This window comes from Balaenoptera ricei, chromosome 12, assembly GCF_028023285.1.
Source record: "Balaenoptera ricei isolate mBalRic1 chromosome 12, mBalRic1.hap2, whole genome shotgun sequence".
Classification (NCBI taxonomy): Eukaryota; Metazoa; Chordata; class Mammalia; order Artiodactyla; family Balaenopteridae; genus Balaenoptera; species Balaenoptera ricei.
This window is the reverse complement of record NC_082650.1, coordinates 27544133-27567942: the sequence shown is the minus strand read 5'-3', so window position 1 is coordinate 27567942 and position 23810 is coordinate 27544133. Positions and strand designations below refer to the sequence as shown.

The window sequence follows — 23810 nt, the reverse complement described above, 5'->3', positions numbered from 1 at the left end:
CCACAACTACTGAGCTTGCGCGTCTGGAGCCTGTGTTCCGCAACAAGAGAGGCCACGATAGTGAGAGGCCCGCGCACTGCGATGAAGAGTGGCCCCCGCTTGCTGCAACTAGAGAAAGCCATAGCACAGAAACGAAGACCCAACATAGCAATCAATCAATCAATCTTTAAAAAAAAAAAATTAAATTATATTTAGGGACTTCCCCGGTGGTGCAGTGGTTAAGAATCCGCCTGCCAATGCAGGGGACATGGGTTCGAGCCCTGGTCCGGGAAGATCCCACATGCCGCAGAGCAACTAAGCCCTTGTGCCATTAACTACTGAGCCCACGAGCCACAACTACTGAGCCCACGTGCCTAGAGCCTGTGCTCTGCAACAAGAGAAGCCACCGCAATGAGCCTCCCGCACACCGCAAAGAAGAGTAGCCCCTGCGTGCCGCAACTAGAGAAAGCCCGCACGCAGCAACAAAGACCCAACGCAGCCATAAATAAATAAATAAATAAAATTTAAAAATTAATTATATTTAAAAGCTTATCAAGATGTTAAAAGGTTTGTACTATAGCCATATATGTGCTTCTTTATTAACCCATTAAATAACACGATCTAGAGGCATGTCTCATAACTGCCATGATTTCAAGCAGTTATCTGTTTAAACTGCCTTTTGAGCTATCTGAAACAACTGTAATGTGATAAGAAAATATCTGACTTCTGTTAATGCTAATACTGCTGTAGGTTTTTTGCTCACATTCATAATTAAAGGAAATGTTCAGCTAAATCCAAAAAAGAGGGGATATATGTATACGTATAGCTGATTCACCTTGCTGTAGAGTAGAAACTAACACAACATTGTAAAGCAACTATACTCCAATAGAAATTAGTTTAAAAAAAAAAGGAAATGTTCAATTTCCAGAAAAGGTTATTGGAAATAAAGATGCAATTATTTTCTTCATTCAAATTCACATACTCCAGGTTAAAGAACCCTTGTTAAAGGGAATACATGTACATGGAGGGTTTTAAGGGAATCAGTTCCCAGATTCTTTCCTAAAACCTTCTCACCTTGCTTTTCACATTCCCCTTCTCCCATTATCATAAGAAAGGCACACCATTTATGCATCTTGAATGTATGTGGCTCAAGGTCTGTGGTGTAAAAACTCTGAAGTGTAACCAAAGGAACAAGGAGAAGATGCACTGCTCCTGAAGAGGGGCCCCTTGTGAACAAGGCAAGAAATACTATGGGAGCAAGGCCTTGATTTATACAAGTGAAGGGGATCAGGAGATGCCACCCCCAAATATGCCACTCTGGCATATGGATTACTTTGAGCTGAAGGCAAATGAGAAACAGTGGACACAGGAAGCTCTCTGTCCTCCCCCTTTAGGTCTAAAAGCATTCCCTTTGTGAAGGTGACAAACTTCCGTTTTAAAGGTGCTCTCTTTTCCCATACCAGGAATAGGAAAATGACTTTTATCACCAGAAACAACTTGAGTCTACATAGCAAATCTTACTAAATAACCCTTATCTACTATTAGTTTCTCCCATATATTTACCTCCCCACAATTTACAGCCTCTAGAAACCCCAAACCCCTTTCCCTGGTCTAGTCACTTCTCCACAATTTATCACCCTTTGTTAAAATGATATATAAGCCCCTGGGTTTAAACACCTCTTTGGGTTTTTACATATTTTCTGTGAAGCCCTCAGGCATGTAAAAATATTAAGAAACATATTTGCGCCTAGAAATTAGAGCATTTCTCTGCAGTCATTAACGTTTTCCTACAGAAGACACTGAATTAACAAAATTTTTTTCATTGAGGGAAAAAAAAAAATTAAAAACAAATGCCTTTTATCCTGTTAATCTGTCTGTTGATAGGTACTTTAACTAAGGCCTGCAAATTAAACTAAGGGGGTAGAGGAAAAATTTTTCTACCCCTACACAAGTAAAAAGGTTTGCTCTGCCTGTCTGTCTATATTAATGTGTCATTTGTCATAGGGCACAAATTGATATACTTATTTGCATTAAAAAAATGAAGTCAGACCTTTTCTGTCAGACAGTAACAAGTATGATATGGCTGATGGTTCAATCAACCAGGATTTTTTTGGATAAAATAAATGACTTAAGTCTGTAGCTTCAAAGTTTTGATAAAGATGTATTTAAAGCATGTATACACTATGCAATTTTCTAAAATCAGAGACTTTGAAACGATTTAAACTATTTTAAAATAAAATAATTTTGGATTTCAATTTTGATGTCTAAAAAGTAGCACATGATTTTTCAAATTTCTTCTAGGATTCATGCAAGCAAAAGTGTTTGAAGGCTGACCAATGTTTCTTAGAGTATGGTCCACGAACCTCTTTCATCAGAAACACTGCGGTATTTGTTAAATACCGATTTTTATGCCCCATCTCAGACCTACAGAACTTGAATCTGTAGGGGTAGGGCCTGGGAATCTTCACTTTTAACAAACATCGTGGTTGAATTGGATGTACACACCAAATTTGAGAACCACTGCACTTTATATTACTTTATATTCTTTACTGCTTTGTGGTGAAAACTTCCAGAAAAAAATATAACGTTTGAACCATTTTTTGGACCCATATTTATTCTTTGACTCCATGGACAAGCATTTGTTACAAGCTACATTATATAAACTCAACACGGGCTACTGACTGATACTTATTTAGACTTGTATGGCAGAGTCAATGTCAATAGGAACCATCTCTTTAAGCATCACTTAGTTTTCAGTGATATAGAATAGTGATGATTTCTTTATTATATGTGCCTCAAGATTTTGACACTATTTTTGGATAAGCTATAAATAAGCCCATCACAGAACAGAAAGGTAAATACTCCCTTTTATACAAACATGGGCCCTACCACATGAGCTAATGATAGACTTCAACAATGGCCCTACTATCTAATTATTGTCAGAAAAAAACCCAATAAAGCTCAAGGGTTAAAGCTTAAGGCATTTGGCATTCCATGGGTATTTTAAGATTTCTAAAAAATTTCCCAGACTAAAATACTATTAATCACGCTATTTGGAGCTTCAATTTTGGGCCTTTAAAGAATGACCCAGTTTAAAATTATTCTTGAAGAAGTTTGGCCCTGCCCACTGGTACTTTCTAGAGGTGAGATGTGCTGACTAATTGTTCAAGCCTACATCTTTGTTAGGTCTCTCAGTTTTCATGTGATCAGATGAACTCTACCCCAAGGTCAACTGCTAGTTAAATCCTGTGATTCCACTATTAACTGACACCATAAAGTGTAATCCAGAAATTTGCCAAGGAGTACAAGATCTCGTGCTCACTGTTATTCAATAGCTAGCACAAGCTCAGTTTCAAGAAGCTATATTGTGGGCAATATACGGTAGACGAATTCTTATATATTTTCTAAAATCTACTCCTGTATTAAATAGGACTAACAGAGAACTGTGCAACGAACCACACTGTCCTCTATAAAACATGCTTTTATGGTTACTTCCCAACTTTAGCATCGATTTAATCTGTTTTGAATGTTTTAACACTCCTTTCTACGCTGAATAACAGCTAAGGCTAAAAAAACAAAAACCCTGATATATTTCTATCATAATCAGAGTATTTTAAACTAAAACACCCACCTCTCACACATATACACCCCAAACATAAATTAAAAAAAAAATTGAAACTAAAGATTGCTTTTTCCAGAGCTTCTCTTTCCTTTTGTCAACGCACTAGATATGTTTTAATACTATCAATATTTCAACTAAGATTTATACTTTATAATAATCTTTAAACTGTAATAATTAAGGCAAAATTTAAAGCCTCAAATATTGGCTGAATACGTATTATTTTGAAAAAAAATACTTAAGTACTCGGTGCTTTACAAAAATTGAACCAATACTGTTCTTTCAATATTAATTTATCCTGAAAGTCATCACCTAAAATTTTAAGCAATAACCTTCATATGGTACTGTGCTAAAACAAAACATTTTTTTCTTTTCTTTTTCAAGACAGGGGGTTCAAGGAATTAGAGATAAGAAGCTGGGGCTTCCCTGGTGGCTCACTGGTTAAGAATCTGCCTGCCAATGCAGGGGACATGGGTTCGAGCCCTGGTCCAGGAAGATCCCTCATGATGCGGAGCAACTAAGCCCATGCGCCACAACTACTGAGCCTGTGCTCTAGAGCCTGTGAGCCACAACTACGGAAGCCCACACGCCTAGAGCCCGTGCTCTGCAACAAGAGAAGCCACTGCAATGAGAAGCCTGTGCACCGCAATGAGGAGTATCTCCCGCTCGCCACAACTAGAGAAAGCCCACGCGCAGCAACGAATACCCAACGCAGCCAGAAATAAATGAATAAATAAGTTTGTTAAAAAGAGAAATAAGAAGCTGTTTTGACTTCTGAGGAAATAAGCAGGTTCTGGGAATTCTATAATAATGCTCTGGGGTCTATGCTGGAAAAAATCTTTATAAATAAGCTTAAATTGCAATAAAGTCCTTTTGCCAACACTATTATTTAAAACTTTGTATGATAAGAATCCAGAGTTTTAAAAAGGCCACAATTGTTAAAGGACAATGAATTTATCACAAAGCATTCCTATTCTACAGAATGGCGTTACAGCAATGCCTGACAGATGAAGACGCAGGAAGAAGTAACCAAGCAATCCTTTCAAGCAGATGCCAAGAAAAAGAAAACACACTTTAATGTTATATGCCTTTTAGAATGACTAAAAGAATCCTTCCCCATTACTCCATCCATCCACTGCTTACATTGGAGCGCCTACATCCAATGTGTTAGGTACCAGGGATATAATGGTGGGCAGAGGCAGGCACAGCCCGGCCCACATGGAACTTAGAGGCTACAGGGAGGTAGGCATTAGAAAAATGATCACACTAATGAATGTTACACTTTGAACTGAGATAACAGCTCTGAAAGGGGAGAACACAATTCTATGGAGGAACAATACACAGGAAGCTGAATAAATGCTACTGTTTAAAATTCCATGTGGTTCTTTTAAACCTTTTGTCCTTCCAGCTAACACAATTCAGGATACAACTCTAAGTAGAAAAATACTGTAACTAAAACAACTTACAATCCAAAACCTATTTCCAAGGAGATTTCTTCATTTAATTAGTTTTTAAACAACACTTTCACCCCTACCACTGCATAAACGCAGATTTTTTTTTTTTAATAGAATGTAATTCCCACCATGGAATACTTTTACTTATCTGACTAAAAATCAAGAACTTAATACTTCAGTATGAAATCAGTATCTTAAGTATTGAGTTCTTATTTTTTAACAGGGGCTTTTTGAGATATACGACTTTCTTTTCAAAGTGGCTAAATTTTCTTGTAAGAGGCAAGGCTAAACAGCATAAATCAACATCCTGTGTTTCGATGGTTATGCAAAACTAGCAAGCAACTGCAAATGCGCGGAGGTAAAAAACCTTTCTGTTTTTCTCATGGGTATAATTTCAAAACATTCTGATGACAGCTATTGGCTATAAACCCTATGTACAACGTTCAGCATATTTCACAAAGCTTAATAATTAATAAACATCCTATGTCATTAATTTATAATAAATCGAAGCTGCTTCAGTTTTCAAATGTACTGCTTAAGATTCTACCCAATGGTAATTAGCTGATGGTGACAGCTCTAAAATTCCTTGATTTGCATGTGTCATATTATGCCTTCTGAAAAATCCAGTGAACTTGGGTGCACTCACCCAATGGACAGCACAGCCAATCTGTTGACACTGTGGTGAAGGAAAGTACAGCATTTATTGTAGGGTGCCATGCAAGGAGAATGGGCAGCTTGTGCTCAAAAGACCCAAGCTCCCCAATGGCTTTCAGGGAAGGGTTTTTAAAGACAGTGTGAGGGAGAGGGTTGTGGGGTGACTAATCAGCTCATGCACAGTTCTCAAATTGCTTGATGGTGAGGTAACAGGGTGATATTTTGAGAATTTCAATTACTAGTTTTCTAGTTCCAACCAGTCTGGGGTCTATGCGCTGGTGGTCAGCATATAGTTAACTTCCTCCACTTGGTAGGGGTTTTAGTAACTGCTAAAAACAAAAAAAAACAAAACCACAACCTCAAGGATATGGCTCAGATTATTACCTATAGCCCTTGAGGAGGAACTAAAGGTCCTTGATTTTATTTTATGGCTAAAATATTATTATTTTGTCTTAACTTGATTGCTTTCCTTTGTTCCTTCATTTTTTTCACTTTTCTAATTAAATTTGCTCTTTGGAACTCAGGGAGGGAAGGCCTAGGAGGCTAAAGCTTTTCTACAAATAAGAGGTGGGGGACACAGGGGTGAGAGTATCTGTCCCCAGGAAGGTTCCCATAGGGTCCTGCTTGGTTTCAGTTGCATTGAATCAAATGCTAATTTGGATTTAGGGCTGAATAGTTCATGAAGATTTAACCACATCCAAATGATCTATTTGCAATAAAGATATCTTCAATTACCCCTCATCCAAATGATCTATTTGCAATAAAGATATCTTCAATTACCCCTCATCCAAAAAGGTCTCCTTGTGATTATTTGAGATGTTAAATTCAGCTGGTAGAAGGGAATACCTGGAGACAAGCATCTGCTTCAGTTTATGCTACCCCCTTACAAACACAGCACATAGTCATGAATATTGGAACCAGCTTCACTGATGGTTAGAACTATCCCTTTCTGGATCCTTGGTCGGATATTCCTCATTTTTCATCTAGTGTGGACCCTGAAGAGGAATACTAGACATGTGCTTCCAAATGTAGCACTGAAAACCCTGAAAATATGTGGAGCAGAAAGGGGCAGTATTAGAGTTGCAGTATATTGGTGCAATTCTAAGAAAGGAATTGAGTAATATGAATCTACTGTCATTAAAAGGTTTAAAACTATTGACTCCCCAATTCTACTTCTGAGACTCTATCTTAAGGAAATAATCTAAAATATTGGAAAAAGCCTTACATCTAAAGATGTCCATTAGAGTACCACAAAGGGCATCAGCATGCACCACTCCAAAAGATGCCACTTTGGCATGATTTTCAGCTGAAGGCAATTGAGAATCAACAGGTGCAGAAAGAATTCTCTGCACACACACCCCTCCCATCCACCTAAAAGCAGGGCATAAATTTCCCTTGTGATGGTGTCCCCCCACCCCCTATATCAAAGAAAAAAAGCAACTATCAGAGGGGAGCAACTCATCTCCAGAGACAGAGATGAGTTTGCATAAACAAACCTTACTACATTAACCCTTATCTTCCATTTGCTCTATTTTCTAGCCACTTCCCCACAATTTATCATCTCTTGAAGCCCAAACCCCCTTTCCTTTGTTAAAATGGTATATCCTGAATCCAACTAAAATCCCTGAATGACACACTTGTCTTATTTAACTTGATTGTGACTGTTGGCTAGTGTTGATAGCACTGAATTATAAAACATCACACTTAAACGTTTATATACTACAATTATTTTGATTATCAGAAGTACAAAATTCAAATATTCAAAGCAAGAATTCTTAATAAAATGTTATATAAGAATGTTAATCTTTGACTCAGGACTTTATAACTTGTGTTACAGAAAAACATAAAAACTATGCACGGTTAATATTAAATCAAGTAAGTGGAAAGCTTAAATATTAACTTTTACCTTCTTGGTCCTTCATCACATGTTACTTGCTATTCAGGTAATGTTATTTTATTCTGTCTGTGATAAGACGTTAAGGATACATTTATGTAACCATATTATGATCCAGAAATGGATTATAGCATTATCTTTTCAAAGAGGTCTTATAGAAAAGTACCTTCTAATGGAGAATGATTCTCGTGTATTAAAATTTTAACCTAAGTTTTAAAGTTGGTCTATGGTTCAACTGAAATTTATTTATTCACGTCACCTGGAGGTTCTGATAAGAAAAATAAATTATATTGTCAACACCATAACCGGATGATTGCAATCCAGTACTAAAATGTCAGTTCAGAGGACATTTACTTCAATGTCTCAGTGAAGTGCTCTGAGAAAGGACTGGTGGCTTTCAATATATGATTTACATCTTAGACTATGAGTAATGAATCTTGGAACTTAAACATCTCTAGGCTGTGTGACAATATGTGTTGCTACCTTGAGGCTCTTCTTGTTGATTCACTAGCAACACACATTTCCTAGAAAGAGAATTTTAAACTTCTGTCTTTGATATGTCCCTGCCCCTGCTCTTTCTTTATGAATATGTGTGTGTCCTGTTATGGACAAGAAGTTAAACTCTATTCAAGCTAACGTACTTTGAGATCTCCGGAGGGTTAGGTGAGTAAATGGTATTTGAAAGCTTTAGTTGTATTGATGCTTGCTTCAAAGACCACCTAATCGAAATAATCATCAGGCTCAGAAAAGTAAGAGCTCTGAAAAAATCGGAGAATCATTTTCTCTGGGGAAATTTCTAGCAGATTTTTATACAGAGTAATAGTGGCTAATATATTTTAAAAGTTTGGTACCATATCATTTAAAAGGAAAATCATATACCCAATGATATTTATAAAGAATTGAAATAACCACAAACACAATTGCCATTTACTGAATATCTATTATGTTCTAAACTGTACTAGATGCTTTAAGCATTTTGTCTCATTCAATCTATTCCTCACAGTAAGCCTGCATTTAGGTAATACTCTCCCCACTGTACAGAGACAAGGCTGTTAAAGTTAAGAAACCTGTCTAACATAAATGGCTAAATCATGAATAAAATCCACATCAATTTGACTTTAAAAGCTAGTATCTTAGCCACTATGCTACAGTGTTTTCCAGATTTTTTTTCAAATATGGCATTAAAAATTGTACCTTAGTCTTTTTTTTACTGTTTTAGTGGGGCTTGCCCCCCCCCCCAATTAGTGATATTTTGACAGATAATAGAATTTATATAAAGTCATAAAGCATTTAAATTCTCATTTAAGGAAAGAACTTGCACGGTGTTTTAATATGTATTCAAGTAACACTGTGTAATTTGCTTAATGGATTATAAATCACTTTCTTGTGTATAAACTCACTTGACCATCTTAACTTGATTATGGCAGGTGTCACTGTTGCTGTTTTACAGGGGAGGGGACTGAGGCTCAGAGAGGGCAAATGGGATTTTGCCCGTGGTCATACAGACAGCCTTCGAGCTGAGTTTGAAAACCTGGTCTTTTGATTCTAAAGTGCAGCAATTTGTCTTCTCGATAGAGGTATAGATTCAGTGTTACTTTGAGAATGGCTAGTGTTTTGTGAAAGCCTTGTTTAACAAGCTTTTTGGCTTCTGAAAACGACACCTACGTAGAATTCCTGGTAAAGGAGCCTGGGTTTGCCGGGCAGCATGAACCTTCCTGAGTGTGTGGGAGGGGCTAGCCCTCCCAAGCAGAGGGCTGACCTCGCCCAGGCTCAGGGGAGGACCGAGCTTATTTGGCCTGTGACTTGGCATTTTATCACAGAGTTATTTTTCTAGAGTCCTTAATTTACCTATTTTTCATGAAGGAGGTAAACTTTTTGGTTTTCTGTTCTTGACACATGGTTAACCATCTGTAACAGGAGATAGTAACATTTCTTGCTAACTTTCTTTTCTTCCAAAAGTTGGAACAAAGCACTAGTGCTGTGTCAACCACAGAATAAATCAGCATGTTCTAGTGTAGTGACACTCCATTTTATATAAAACTGTATTTTTTTTTTAACATCTTTATTGGAAAACTGTATTTTTGTTTTCGTTATTTTGTGTGTTTTATAATGAGAGTAGGCGTGGCCTTCTCTACTTCGTTGCCCTATTGAAGACTGGGGATCGATCCATTAATTTGATAAATTGATTAGGCGCCTATGGTTGCCAGGCACTGTAATCGGTGCTTGGGATACAGTAGTGAACAAAAGAGCCAAAACCCCCTGGCCCCATGGAGCAAACATTCTAGTGTGGGAGAGCACAATAAACATTATGGCATCAGCTGGTGCTAAGTACTAAGGTGAGAACAGGCCAATAACAACAGAAAGCAGTCTTTGTTAGGGTGGGAGTGGGGTGTCATTCTTACACTTTATTATAGTTATTCCAGAGCAGCCTGACGGTGGAAACAGGTTCTGCTCCCACAGCGGGATGGACCTTCGTTAATGAGCCAGGGGTGCCGTGGGGAGTGTATAGAGCACAGTTCCCTCCACCTCCACCCCAAATGGAGTTTAAGGTTTTTACACTGAAATTTTAGTTTCTGGAAACATGAAGCTACGATGTTTTCTACTTTTCTAAGCTCTACTCAATATCAGATTAAAAGATGGAAATTGGAAGAGACCAAAATCCAGCATCTAAGAATAATTTAGTATTTTTAAACCACTTATCTAAGATTTTTTGACCAATTTTCTGGATTAAAAAAATTTCCCCCTCAATATAAATTTTATCTATTGGCTATTTATCCAATTTTCTTACTAAGCAACCTGTATTTCATTTGATTCAAGCAAAAAAAAATTTTTTTAATTTGGCTGCGTTGCGTGGCTTATGGGATTTTAGTTCCCTAACCAGGAATTGAACCCTCACCTCAGCAGTGAACGAGTGGGATCCTAACCACTGGACCGCCAGGGAATTCCCTTTTTCAAGCAATCTTATTTATCACATTTAAATAATTCATTATGAAACCCAATGCTTATTATGCATCAACCGTCTTATCCTAATATTTGAATACTATATGTAAATATGCTTTCTACCCAGAAACATATGTCTATTTTGACTCATTAAGTGCAAAATGAATTTACTGATAAAAGTGAGTTAACTGAACAAATACATATAATAGTAACACCAATTTTTTTTCTGGGAAACCAAGCATTAGGGGAGGCATTTTGCCTCTTCTTTAGTATATATACAGCCCTGAAAATTAGAGATTTATTCCCATTGTACAATGATGATACTGACATACTAATAGAGCATAAATAACTTGTTTGAGGTCACAGAACTAGTGTCAGAGCTAAAAGGCAGACTTGGCTCCAACTCCAAAGATATTCCCAATATGCCACTTTAACTCCATATTTTATCATCATAAAACACCAAAAGCAAACCACTTATTTATACCATAATCTATCTCCCTAATGGTTACTGAAACTACGTATAACTCACATTTCTTTCCTAGATGTATTTTTATTATAAAGTTTGCAAATATTATTTATGAAAATGAAGATAGATAATATTTTAAAAGGGCAAATAATTTAGTGAATAAAGCATTTTATTACTCTTAAAAATTAAACCTGATAAAGCATCTAGTATATAAAGAAAATTCTAGAGAAGAAAATACAGTGATAAAAATACCTCTCCAAACTGTAGGGCATAAGATTCTGATGACTATAGTTTTTTCTGTAAAGTGTATATGTGAGTTACTTATTTACATGCCATGTGAATAAAAGCATTCTGGTAAGGAAAGATATGAGAGGAAAATGCAGGCAATGTTTCTGATTAAAAAAAAAAAAACCTAAATAAAAACCAAAGAGGTAGGCAAGCGAGGTATGACCTTTTTTAAATCAGCAAAAAACCCTAGCTACTCCTCAAATACACCCCTCGAAAATAGAAAAGCAATCATTTCTCAAAATTTTCATGATCTGATCCAGATACAAATATTAAGAGCAATAAGAAATCATCAATAAATTATGTGCTAAAATGTTCTTTGGACAGCGGCGCAATTGTGTGTAAAGCCTGCTACTGCTACATCCAGCACTCAAGGAGACCCTAGAAGTTGTTTCAGGGTTTGCACATTGTTTTTTTGCCAAAAGAAAAAAAGTGGGAACACGGAAGATGGAGAATAATATGGTTTGCCTTGAATTTTCATGGAAGCTATCACATGGCTGCAGGACAATGAAGTATAAATCCATCATCTATAGATCACAACAAAGATTGTTTCATTTAATTAAAATTCCACTTCTTTTTCTTAGAACATTAAAACCAAGTCCCTCCCCCCAAAACAAAAGGATTTATTAAAAGATTTCCTACTCTGTACTTTCACCCTGTTAAGTGTTAATTTGTCAAAACTGGTTTAAAGATTGCCTGACTCCTGCCTTGCCTTATTAAGAGTTTCAAAACACATTTTGATCCCAAGAACTTACAGGCCAGCTTAGTGTCTTCCATCCTAAAATTCTTCTTTCTTGAATATGCTGCAACATATTCTATCTTCCAGATTCGAGTTCCTCAGCCGGGCAAAGACCAAGCCATCAGTGAAGAGGCCGTTTAATCATCCCAAGTATCATCTCTCACACGGCTCAAGGTACACGCAGGAGGAAGGCAAAAGAGTGAGGAGACATACGACTCTACAGCCACTGTTTCTAAACAGTAACCTTGTTCACTGAACCAAGTAAAAACTGAGAAAGGCTTCTGTTCAAAAGAGCCAGTGAAGCTCGAATGGGTGTGGGCTGGGAGTAGCGGAGGCCTTTCCTGGTTAAGAAATGGTTGTTAAACACCAGTTCAACCTCAGGGATTCAAACTCAGCTGGGGCCCCAAACAGGATATGCATTAAACACATTAGAACAACTGTTTACCAAGATCATCTAAATGTTATTTACTGTTTTTCCAGATTCTTCGGCCTTTTGGTTTCCTGATGTATTAACAATGGCATTTAAAACCCTGAAGATTATGGCTCATTTTGTTCCCATACCAAATGCATGTGAAAGAGGCCGTCGTTTAGAATCAGTCAAGCAGAGAGACCTCTGTGCTTTCACTCCCTTCACTGAGAACATTCATGGAGCCGCTGAGAAACCACATGAAATGAAGTTTTGCTGCCCTTCAGAGGGTCCAAAAGATTGACTTGCTTTAGCAAGCTTTGAAAAATTCTGAAGGTCTCCAGAGAGAAGAGGAAGAATAAATATAAACACTAAAGTTTTAGAGATTATTTCTGGATAAATTAAATATAGATCCTCAGAATTTTTTTCTTTTAGCCAGTGATGAATTGCATTATAAATTTTGAATTCAACATTTCTATCACCATTCTACCTTAGGCATGTCTTTTTTTTTTTTTTTTTTTTTTTTTTTTTAAATTTTTTTTTTTTTTTTTTTTTTTTAAAGATTTATTTATTTAATTGATTGATTGGTTGCTATGTTGGGTCTTCGTTTCTGTGCTAGGGCTTTCTCTAGTTGCGGCAAGCGGGGGCTACTCTTCATCGCGGTGCGCGGGCCTCTCAGTATCGCGGCCTCTCTTGTTGCGGAGCACAGGCTCCAGACGTGCAGGCTCAGTAGTTGTGGCTCACGGGCCCGGTCGCTCCGCGGCATGCGGGATCTTCCCAGACCAGGGCTCGAACCCGTGTCCCCTGCATTGGCAGGCAGATTCTCAACCACTGCGCCACCAGGGAAGCCCTTAGGCATGTCTTTAAAAGGACTTTTTGTCTAGGAGCACAGAGGGGAAACTGAGGACAAAGGATCCAGTCCTCACTGTGCCTTTAGAGAATTTTAAAATGTGACATGGGAGCCAGAATACTTTGCTTAAAACCAATGAATTTAATGAGTTTGGGTGATCAGTGGGCCCAATCTGGAAAGGAAATACACTGTTTAGAAGAAAATAAGTCATTTCAAGCCTCTCTGAGTAGTAGGACTTGACCCAGTAAAGAGACTGGATGCATGGGATTTCTAAGATGTAAGAATTCAAGCACAACACATATACATATGGAATCTAAAAAAAAAAAAAAAAAAGGTCATGAAGAACCTAGGGGCAAGACGGGAATAAAGACACAGACCTACTAGGGAATGGACTTGAGGATACGGGGAGGGGGAAGGGTAAGCTGGGACAAAGTGAGAGAGTGGCATGGACATATATACACTACCAAATGTAAAATAGATAGCTAGTGGGAAGCAGCCGCATAGCACAGCGAGATCAGCTCGATGCTTTGTGACCACCTAGAGGGGTGGGATAGGGAGGGTGGGAGGGAGGGAGACGCAAGAGGGAGGAGATATGGGAATATATGTATACATATAGCTGATTCACTTTGTTATAAAGCAAAAACACATCACTGTAAAAAAATTATACTCCAATAAAGATGTTAAAAAAAAAAAAAAGAATTCAAGCACCCCCTAGACTTGGGAATTAACCTTTTTTAATGCCCTTGGAACTAAAGACTGCTTAGTGGAGCCAGTGGAATGCCAGCTGCAGCCAGCACCATCCCAGCACCTCCAGAGGCCGAGCATCACAGCTGCCTAAGTACCATCATTCCCACCCATCAGTTGCTTACATTTTCAAAAGCAGCCTGTATAAATACAGACAGTATCTCTAGTGCAGGGGTTCTCAGCCTCGGTTCTACTGACCTTGAGCCGGGATAATTCTTTGTTGTGGGTGACAGGGGAGGGGATGGGGCTTTCCCGTGCATTGTAGGAAGTTCAGCAGCACCCCTAGCCCCCACCTGCTGTCTCTAATAGCACTGCCTACACATACTCCCCTCCCTACAGTTGAGACCATTAAGAAAGTGTCTTTGGACATCGCCAAAGACAATTGGGGTGGGGGTGGGGCAAAATTACTTCTGGGTTAAAAAAAAATTTCAGCTCTAGTGGCTCCAAATCCTTCTCCTCTTGCTTGCCCTTCAAGCAGGGCTTGTGTGGCAGGGAGGCTGGATAGCGGGGCCTCGTCCCGAGGTGGGGGAAACAGACTTAAAGTGCTTCCGATCGCTCTGTCGTTCTGTTTTGTTGTTTGTTTTTGTTTTGTTGTTGTTTTTCTTCCCCAGAGACCTTATTGCCGCAAAGAGGGACACGGAACTGACTCTACGGGAAACGGAGGTCAAGGTTCACAATGCTGGGACTGGAGGTCATAAACATGCCTACATATTTCTCTGTGCTCACGTTTGGTACAATGGCTGGGATATGATTAATACTCAAGTATTGCCTAAATGTCTGAAGAAGTAGAAGAATTCTCCAGTTCTGCCCAATTAAAGCAATGAAATGCACGACACAGGATAAGTGCTAGCCAAAGAAATATGTTGGCTATTAATTTCAGGAATTTTTGAGGCATGTTATTAAAATATCAACCTATTCCCACAATTCCACACCTGTATATTCAGTAGGGCTCCATAAGTGTTAGAACCGATACTCTGAATTATCTCACAGCTCATTTAAACAGAACAAAGATAGGAACCATGAATTTATCAAACAAAAAATAACTTCTATTAGCAAATTTTAAAAAATCCTTTCATTCCCTCCCTCGGAATCTTTATATTCTTACTTCAGACTCAAATGTAACTAGCTCAGTTATCTATCTTGCAGCTCACTGAAGATTAGAGGCACCCAGTTTTGAGGGGACAGGGGGGCGTTATGAGAATCTCCTAACTGTTCTGTGGCCGTCCAAATCCTGACCTCCAAGACCCAGTCACCAACACAGCTATGATGTTTCTAGAACACAAATCTGATCATGTAACTGCTTTGAATGCCTACGTTTTCTTGGCTCTTCATGGTCTCACAGTTGCTTCTCTCACCTCACCTCCGTAGTACCTGCTGCCTGTCTGCTTCGCATTCTCCTCTCTGGCCTTACAGAGGACAGCATTCGGCTGCGTTCTGCTGCACTCAGCTCCCCTCTTCCCGTCAGTCGTGTACATGCTGCCACTACTCCTTGAAGATTACTCTCCTCCCTTCATCTGGCTAACTCCCACAAGACTTCTCTCTCTACCTGCCACCCACTCCTCAGCAAGTCTCCACGCTGCCTCTCCTGCTGTGGACCCCTCCACGCTGTGATCAGATGGGTGCATATCTGAGGGTTATAGATACGAAAGAGAAGGGCTAGTGGGAAAAAAAATCTGCCTTCTCAAGTACAGACTGCCATAGGAAATAACAGCTTAAACTTGTTGACTGCCTGTTATGTCAGACATTACTCTAATGACCTATCCACGTAGGAACTGGTCTGACCTCACAAACCACCCTATTATGCTAATTTTACCGATGAGGAAACTCAGATAGATATACAGAGTAGAGTAACTTGGGGAAGCTAGTAAGTGGCAGACTCTCAATCCCCACGCTATGCTCTACTGCAGCATCTGCCCTCCAACTAGGTGACTTCTCACTTCTGAGCACCCAGGAAGCGTCAGGCCAGTGTCGCCTGCTGATGGAAAACGACTGGTACCACAAGGAGAGAAGACAGGCGGGGAGAGACAGGAGATGACACGGTGGAGACAGTGCCCCACTCACCCCTTAGGAACAACAGTGTGTAACTGAACGGTGGTGCATTCATCCAGAAAAACAGCTGAATGCTAACAAGAGAGGAAAGAGAATAGAGGGTTTTGTTATGTGACAAGTGGCTCAAGGAGATTTCTATGTCCCAGTGCATGGAGCGGTGAGTACCGTCAATGATGTGTCATCTGAAACTGTAGCTGCACAGTAAGGGTCTTAGAAAGAGGCACATTTCTAACTACAGGCATCACTGTTGTTACTTTCTCAAGATTAAGGCCTCTGCTTATCAGTCCAATTTTTGGTTTCATTTTCAATATCCAGCAAAACTTTCAATGCAGAATTCTGGCAGGTGGATGAAGGCTGAACTGATGGGTTATTCAGACTTCCGGGAATGGAAATCACTTTGAAAACACAGTAAGCTTTTTTTTTTAAAGCTCTGCTATATATATATATATTTTAATTTTAATTAATTAATTAATTTATCTTTGGCTGTGTTGGGTCTTCGTTTCTGTGCGAGGGCTTTCTCTAGTTGCGGTGAGTGGGGGCCACTCTTCATCGCGGTGCGCGGGCTTCTCACTATCGCGGCCTCTCTTGTTGTGGAGCACAGGCTCCAGACGCGCAGGCTCAGTAGTTGTGGCTCACGGGCCTAGTTGCTCCGCAGCATGTGGGATCTTCCCAGACCAGGGCTCGAACCCACGTCCCCTGCATTAGCAGGCAGATTCTCAACCACTGCGCCACCAGGGAAGCCCCATAGTAAGTTTTAAAAATACATACATAAATCCTGAGAAATTAAGGGGAAATGAATTTATTAAACCTAAATTATATCATCCTTAACAAATATGAAATATAAATATTTTTTAATGGGAGCTGGTGAATTACAAACTTGACAGAGCACTTGTAGAACTCTGAGGAATCCACCTTCTCCCCTTTTGTGCGCTCATTCATTACCTGCTCACTGACTGCTTTGCTCGCAGGCCTCCTAAAACTGCTCTGTGGCTGAGATGATGATTCATCAGCTCTTTACTCCATTCTGAGTCCCACTATGAACATGGAAACTGCAGAGGCCCTCATCTTGACAAGGCAGCTCTTATCCATTAGCGTTTTCTCTTATCAGATCTGCTCATTTGCCACTCTGTTTCTTCCTTGTTCTTTTTTCTTTCCTATTTTTCTCTTTTAACTTTTGGCTACTAATAGAGAAACCAGTTCTTATAAAACAGGACCTTTTAAGCTGCAGCAGGAGTTTTATGAGATGATGAGATAGCTGGTAACGTTTCCACTTTTTTTTTTTTTAACAAAGCTTTATTCCACAGAGAATTGTGTGATCAGCTTTGTTTTGCACTCCTTACGGGGGGAGGTGTGTGTATATCTGTGTGCATGTAAAAATGAACATATAAATATATGCATGAAGATCTAGTTCTACCAAATAACTGAAAGAACATGGATAGGCTAAGCCCTTGGACTAAAAAGATATTGCTCTTATAGTGTATTCTCATTATTTATAAGAATTTAAAATGTTTACCTGCAGACTTTAATTTTTACAGAAAAAGAATCACATATACTGGATTTGATTACCACAGTTATCAAAACGGTGCAGTTTAAACTCTTGGTATTTTGTAGAATTTAGCGTTTAATATAAAACACTGGGACCATGAGTATTGCTATGTTAAGGGGCAAATGCTGAGAAATAGATTTCATTTATGTTTCATATTTAGTTATTGAAAAGTAAAAGCAGATTCATTTTATAAAGGAACTTATGCTTTCTGCTGAAATTTGTAAAAGCTAAAAGTCACAAAGATTTGTTATACATAATTCATTAAAAGATTCAGTTCATCAGCTTATTATCTTCTGCAAATTGGTTTTGATCATGGCAGGTCTTAACTTGAAAACATCAGAACTGCTTCTAACCCCAGTGTCAATCTAGGAATACTGCAGCCTACCATTTTGTCCAGGACCCCTCTTTATCTTAGTTCTTGGTCTTTCCTTTTCCTCTGGGTTCAAAAAGTAGTAGGTGTAGCTTTAGGAGAATATTTGTTAATTTCAACCTTTATAAAGCAACTAGCACTGTTTCCTTTCCTTCCCAATAGGTATCTTGGTCCATTCTCTTTTGCCTTTAGATTGTCCCCAGAGGCCACAATCTTTAAGATGCTGGAAAAGGAGGGCTTCCCTGGTGGCGCAGTGGTTGAGAGTCTGCCTGCCAATGCAGGGGACGTGGGTTCGAGCCCTGGTCTGGGAAGATCCCACATGCCGCAGAGCGGCTGGGCCTGTGAGCCACAATTACTGAGCCTGCGCGTCTGGAGCCTGTGCTCCGCAACAAGAGAGGCCGCGACAGTGAGAGGCCCGCGCTCCGCGATGAAGAGTGGACCCCGCTTGCCACAACTAGAGAAAGCCCTCGCACAGAAATGAAGACCCAACACAGCCATAAATAAAAAAAAAAAAAAAAAAAAAAAATCTTCTAAGATGCTGAAAAAGGAAGATTCTGCTTTTCAGCAGAAGATCAGAAGATTCAGCCCCCCATTTTATAGTACCTTGGACAGTGACAAAAGCTACAAGGGCTGGTTATTTATGAAAATGCACTCAATTCAGTTAAAAATGTACTCCACACATGAATGTTTTCTTTAGGGGAGTAAGTTATAACATGCTTGTCTGTTTCTCAAAATCCACATTTATATTACCCTGGAATCTTCCATGACCTCAAATTGCAGAAACAATTTTCCTTCATGTCAACACTTCACAGAAATGGCCAAAACTATACTTACCAAATGAACAAGAGATATTTTTGTTTACCTTGAAATCTTTTCCCTTCTAAATCTTTTCCCTTCACTGTAATCAAACCTGCTCAATCCTCTTCCTACCCCACTGTAGGCATGTCACCAGCTATAACCAGTTTTCCTGTGGCACTTGTGAGGCACACTAGTTTAGGAATAATTATAATGAAGTTATTAAAAATTGCTATGCTTGAAGCAACAGTTCTCACTAAACATTTCAACAAAATCAAGTTGTCAAGTCTGGACTATTGGGGCTGAAACTGCTAAAAAGGGTCAATTGCTTTTTTTCAGTGGAAAAAAATCTCTGCCAAATTTTTCTAAGCATTTTTTATGACTTCTCAAAGGTTTAAATGCCCACTTCCATGTGGGAAATTTGTAAACAAATATCATCTGAACTTTCCATCTTTTGCTGTCCGATTCCTGCAAGTTAATTACAATGTATTTCAGAGGGGATTTCACTGACAGGGAGGATTAATGGGGTAGCCTGACAGCTGGAGTCCTGAGTTAGATCAGAAATTAAAATAAGGAACTTGACCTAGTTTCAAAAGGGACGTTTGTTAATTTCCTCAACCCAAACCAGTGTAATCTTTAACATGCCTAAGGTTTTATTGCAGGGAACTAAAATATATATCCATATATGTAAGGAACTCTTGTAAAACACTTACAACTTTGACTTTAAAAAACACAATTTGATGGTTCCTTTTCCTTTTCTTGTAGAGTCGGCCTTCCCCATCTGCAGGTTCTATATCTGCGGACTCAACCAACCACACATAGAAAATATTCCCAAAAAAAAAAAAAGTCCAGAAAGTTCCAAAAAGCAAAACTTGAATTTGCCACACATTGTGCATTGTATTTACAACTATTCACTTAGCATTTACATTGTATTAGGCATTAGAAATAATCAAAGATGATTTAAAGTATACAGAGAATGTGCTAGGTTATGCAAATATTACGCCATTTTACATTAGAAAATTGTGTATCTGTGGATTTTGGTATCCCTGAAGTGGGGGGGTGGTGGTGTCCTGGAACCAAGCCCCTGCAGATACTGAAGGACGACTGTATATTCCAGGCTATGAGCACTCACTCTTCTCTCCCAGCTACTACCCCCAGACATTACACGGTCCTCAGGAGTAATGAATGCCATAATGAAGTTAGGGAATGGAGGGAAGTAAAAACGTCAAGTGTGATATATCCAAAGTACAAATTCTTATCTTATAACCTAATTTACATGCATGACCAGACTATAAGAGATTTATGGCACTGTGGCAAATCACTAGGAAACAAGAGCATTCAAGTTTTGTAGGGTTTTCTCCCATTAAACAGAATAGGGTTTAGCAGCCTACTTGACATATTGGGCAGACAGCCTAGGCTCAAACCAGCATCACCACTTTGTTTCCACCTTCAGGCTCCAAGCTGGTCTTACCACTGTCAGTCTCTCACCTTTAATTCCTGTGATCTGTCTGATTAGTCACCTTAAAAACCAGCTCCAGGAGCTCGTCATTCCCCTGCTCAAACACCTATCATGTCTCCCAGTTACCTGCCAAATTAAAGCACTGCGATGTGTTTCCACCGACTTTGAGAATTTTTTTCCCACCACTCTCCCAGATATCCCGAGTTTTTACAGAATGGATGCATTTGCTATTCCTTTAACATGCCTCACGATTTCCTTTCCTTTCTCTTTCCTTCTTTCTTTCCTTCCCACTCTTCTTCCCATGTGGAATGTCTCTTCAGTCATCTCTGTCAAATCCTCCAAATACTTCAACAAGCAAGGCAAATGCCCTCATCCTCCATGAAGTCTATCTTGATTCTCCCAAACAAAAGTGCTCGCCTCCTTCCTAAGCCACAAACACATCAGTTATACTTCTCTAACAGCATTACCATTGGAGCAGAGATATCAGACTCATCCATCTACCCCCTGAAAGGCTCTCTGGGTATAGCTGAAGCTCAAGAAACACACTAAATTGCAATGACCTAGCTTCTAGTATATGGGTCAATTTTCAGTGCTATTGGGGTGTATATTTCAAAAGATTATAAATTAAATGATAAACATTAAGTGTAGAAAATAGAAAAAATAAATAAGTACAAAATATTTAAGATAAGCTGCAATGTCAAAATTCAGACATTACCACTGTTAACTTTTTAGTTATATGTTCTTGCAGATTTTTATTTTATTTTACATATATGTAAAAAACCAAAAAATGAGCTTTTCATGTAACTCTGTCTTGGAATCTATTTTATACTCTGGACATCTTTCCAGGTCGACTATGTTTTCTCAATGTTATAAACAAGGCTGCCTATAGAGTTTCACAAAGCTTAACAATGTCTGAAGAATAACTTCTAGAATAGAATTGCTGAATCTTTGGTTAGGGACATTTTAAAATGTTTTTGAATTTTTAAGTGATATATTTCACCAAAGACAGCCTTTTCCACTGTATCCTCAGATAGTAGCAATACATTCACTTGTTCATTTGTTATCTGACAAGTACCTGTGTGAGAATTACTACCTAACTGTGCTGCATATTCTCGTTAAAAACAAACAAAAATAAATTTTGGTATAGTATTTATAAAAGGTTGTAAGCATAAGTGATATAATTGAACCTACAAGGGGATTAGCATTTTTGGAGAAAGTACTAATAACAATTTAATATAAATACTGCCAGTACATTTTAGATCTAACAAAGCATTTCTGTTGAAAATAGTAAGTGCTCAAATTATAGCTATTACTATAAGTTACTATTAACTACTGAAAACAGGTCAACTTTGATTTGTTGCTGGTCTTTAAATATTCTTTTAAATATAATAATAAATATACTGCTATAGATCATCATGTTGAAGCTCTGGGATTTAAGTAATCTGATACAAAATTAATGAGTCAGAGGTTTTGGTATAAAAAAATTATAATTACTATAAAAGGTATATGATAAAGCTGGTTTAGTTAATTTAATCTGGTACACACTATCAAAAGATCCTACTTTGCTTCTGTCACTAGCACCTAAGTGACATGAAGTCATTACTCTCTAGAGCTGCACTGTCCAATATAGTAGCCACCGGCCACGTGCAATTACTTAAATTAAAATTAAATCCAGTTCCTCAGTCACATTAGCTACAGGTTAAGTGCTCACTAGCCTCATGTGACCAGGAGCTGGCATATTAGATAGTGCAGATCTATAACAGTTCTACCATTGTAGATGTTCCAGGTTATCTCACTGTAAAATGAGGACTTTGAAAGACATCATTTCTAAAGTAGCTTCTAGATCTAAATTCTAATGATTTTGTGGCTTAAGGTACTCTTCTGATTCCCTGAAAACTTCATGAAAATATTATATCTATAAAATCTTAAATTCATAGAATCACAGAATTTTAAAAATGGAAGTTTCTTTAAAAATCACCCTTTCATTTATTTCCTAATTTTTAACATGGAAAAAGCTGAAGTAGAGGACATAAAAGATTTGCCCAAGTTTTTAAGACTAGTGAACGGATGAGCAGAGCCAGAATCTACAATTCCTGATCTACTACTACTAATCCAGTGTTATTTCCATGGTGCAGCAGAGAAAAGGAACAGTTACATTAAAAACAAAGGGCACTTAAATAAATAAGTAAAAAAAAAACAAACAAGAAAACAAAAAACAAAGGCCACTGAGTGTGTGCATATATTTCTTAGGGGTGTGTGTGTATATATCTATTTCACAGAGCTCGCCCTACTGACAGCCTAGTGGCAATGGTACTTCTGTAGCCATGAGCACAGCTAGCACCCAGATCTTGGATTATAAAGTATTACTTTCCACTCTGAGGAACCAGGGCTCCTGAAGAAATGGCTGATTCCAAGGCTGAGTCAAGGAAAGTACAAGATGAGTCTGTAACGCCTTGTGCCAGAAAGTAAGGATGTGCTCAAAAAATAATGGAGATGCATAAAGGACACAGGGGCCAGCCTCAAAGAGATCTCACTGTCCAAATCTGGGACAGTTAGAGCATCAAAATAAATACAGAAAAGCATTATAATCTACAGAGTAAAATAAATATCCCTGAGTCCACACTAATATAAACAAGAGAAAGGAAAAGTTCTTCCTTACAGTAGAAAGCTAACTAATAAATGTAGAGGGGATGATGAATTAGAAAATCACTCTTTGGCAACCAACATAAGACTGATTGATTCAGGCAAGAATCACTGATGCTAAAACTAATAAGTGAATATATGAGGAAGAACAGAATATTTACATAGCCTCAAAGTATCTCCCCACAAGACACTTATTAATTACAAAACAAGATGAGTAACTTCATAGTGGAGAAACCTGGCAGACAGCACCTTAACAGAGTGATGGAGGATAGTATCACCAGGAATGGGACCAAACAACATGTGACTCCTGATATGATACACTGAAGACAAAATATCACTCCTGTGGCATTCTTACTGGAAGTATATAACCTAAATCCAATCATAAGGAAACATCAGGCAAACCCAATTTAAGAACATCCTGCAAAAATAACTGGCCTAAATGCTTAAAAACTGTCAGTATCATGAACTACAAAGAAAGGCTCAGAGAAGTGTTAAAGAGTAAAGAGACATGGTAACTAAACACAATGCCCAATCTTGAATTTTCTTTTGCTACAAAGGACATCACTGGAATAAATGGTGAAATCTGAATAAGGTCTGTAGTTTAGATAACATTATCACTGATAGTGTTAATTTTGATAAATGTAATATGGTTATATAAAAGATAGTGCTTGTTTTTAAGAAGGGGAGAGAAAGAATTAAAAATAAATCTTCCAAAATGTTAACATTTGGGGAATTGGGGTTAAGGGCACATGGAAATTCTTAGTTGCAACTATTTTTGCAACTTTTCAGCTTTTCTATAGATCTGATGCTATGTGAGAAAAAAAAATTTTTTTTAAACCATGGCCACTAAATCCCTATTTGTTATTGATATTTTAAAAAAATTAATCTAACTTTTGACTCCTTTACTCATAGGACCAT

The 23810-nt window shown here is 38.3% G+C and overlaps 1 protein-coding gene across 3 annotated transcripts in view; it reads right to left on the bottom strand.

Annotated features, from left to right (window-relative positions):
- Positions 1 to 23810, bottom strand: part of MAP7 (microtubule associated protein 7) — a 161098-nt gene that overhangs the window by 80630 nt on the left and 56658 nt on the right. The window contains exon 1 of one of the 3 annotated variants that reach the window (XM_059941127.1): positions 12047 to 12334. The exons of the other annotated variants lie outside the window; for them this stretch is intronic. Within the exon in view, the coding sequence (XP_059797110.1) occupies positions 12047 to 12068 (22 nt within the window). The 5' untranslated portion in view covers positions 12069 to 12334. Of the gene's footprint in view, positions 1 to 12046; positions 12335 to 23810 lie in introns of those variants that run through there. 3 annotated transcript variants of the gene reach the window in all.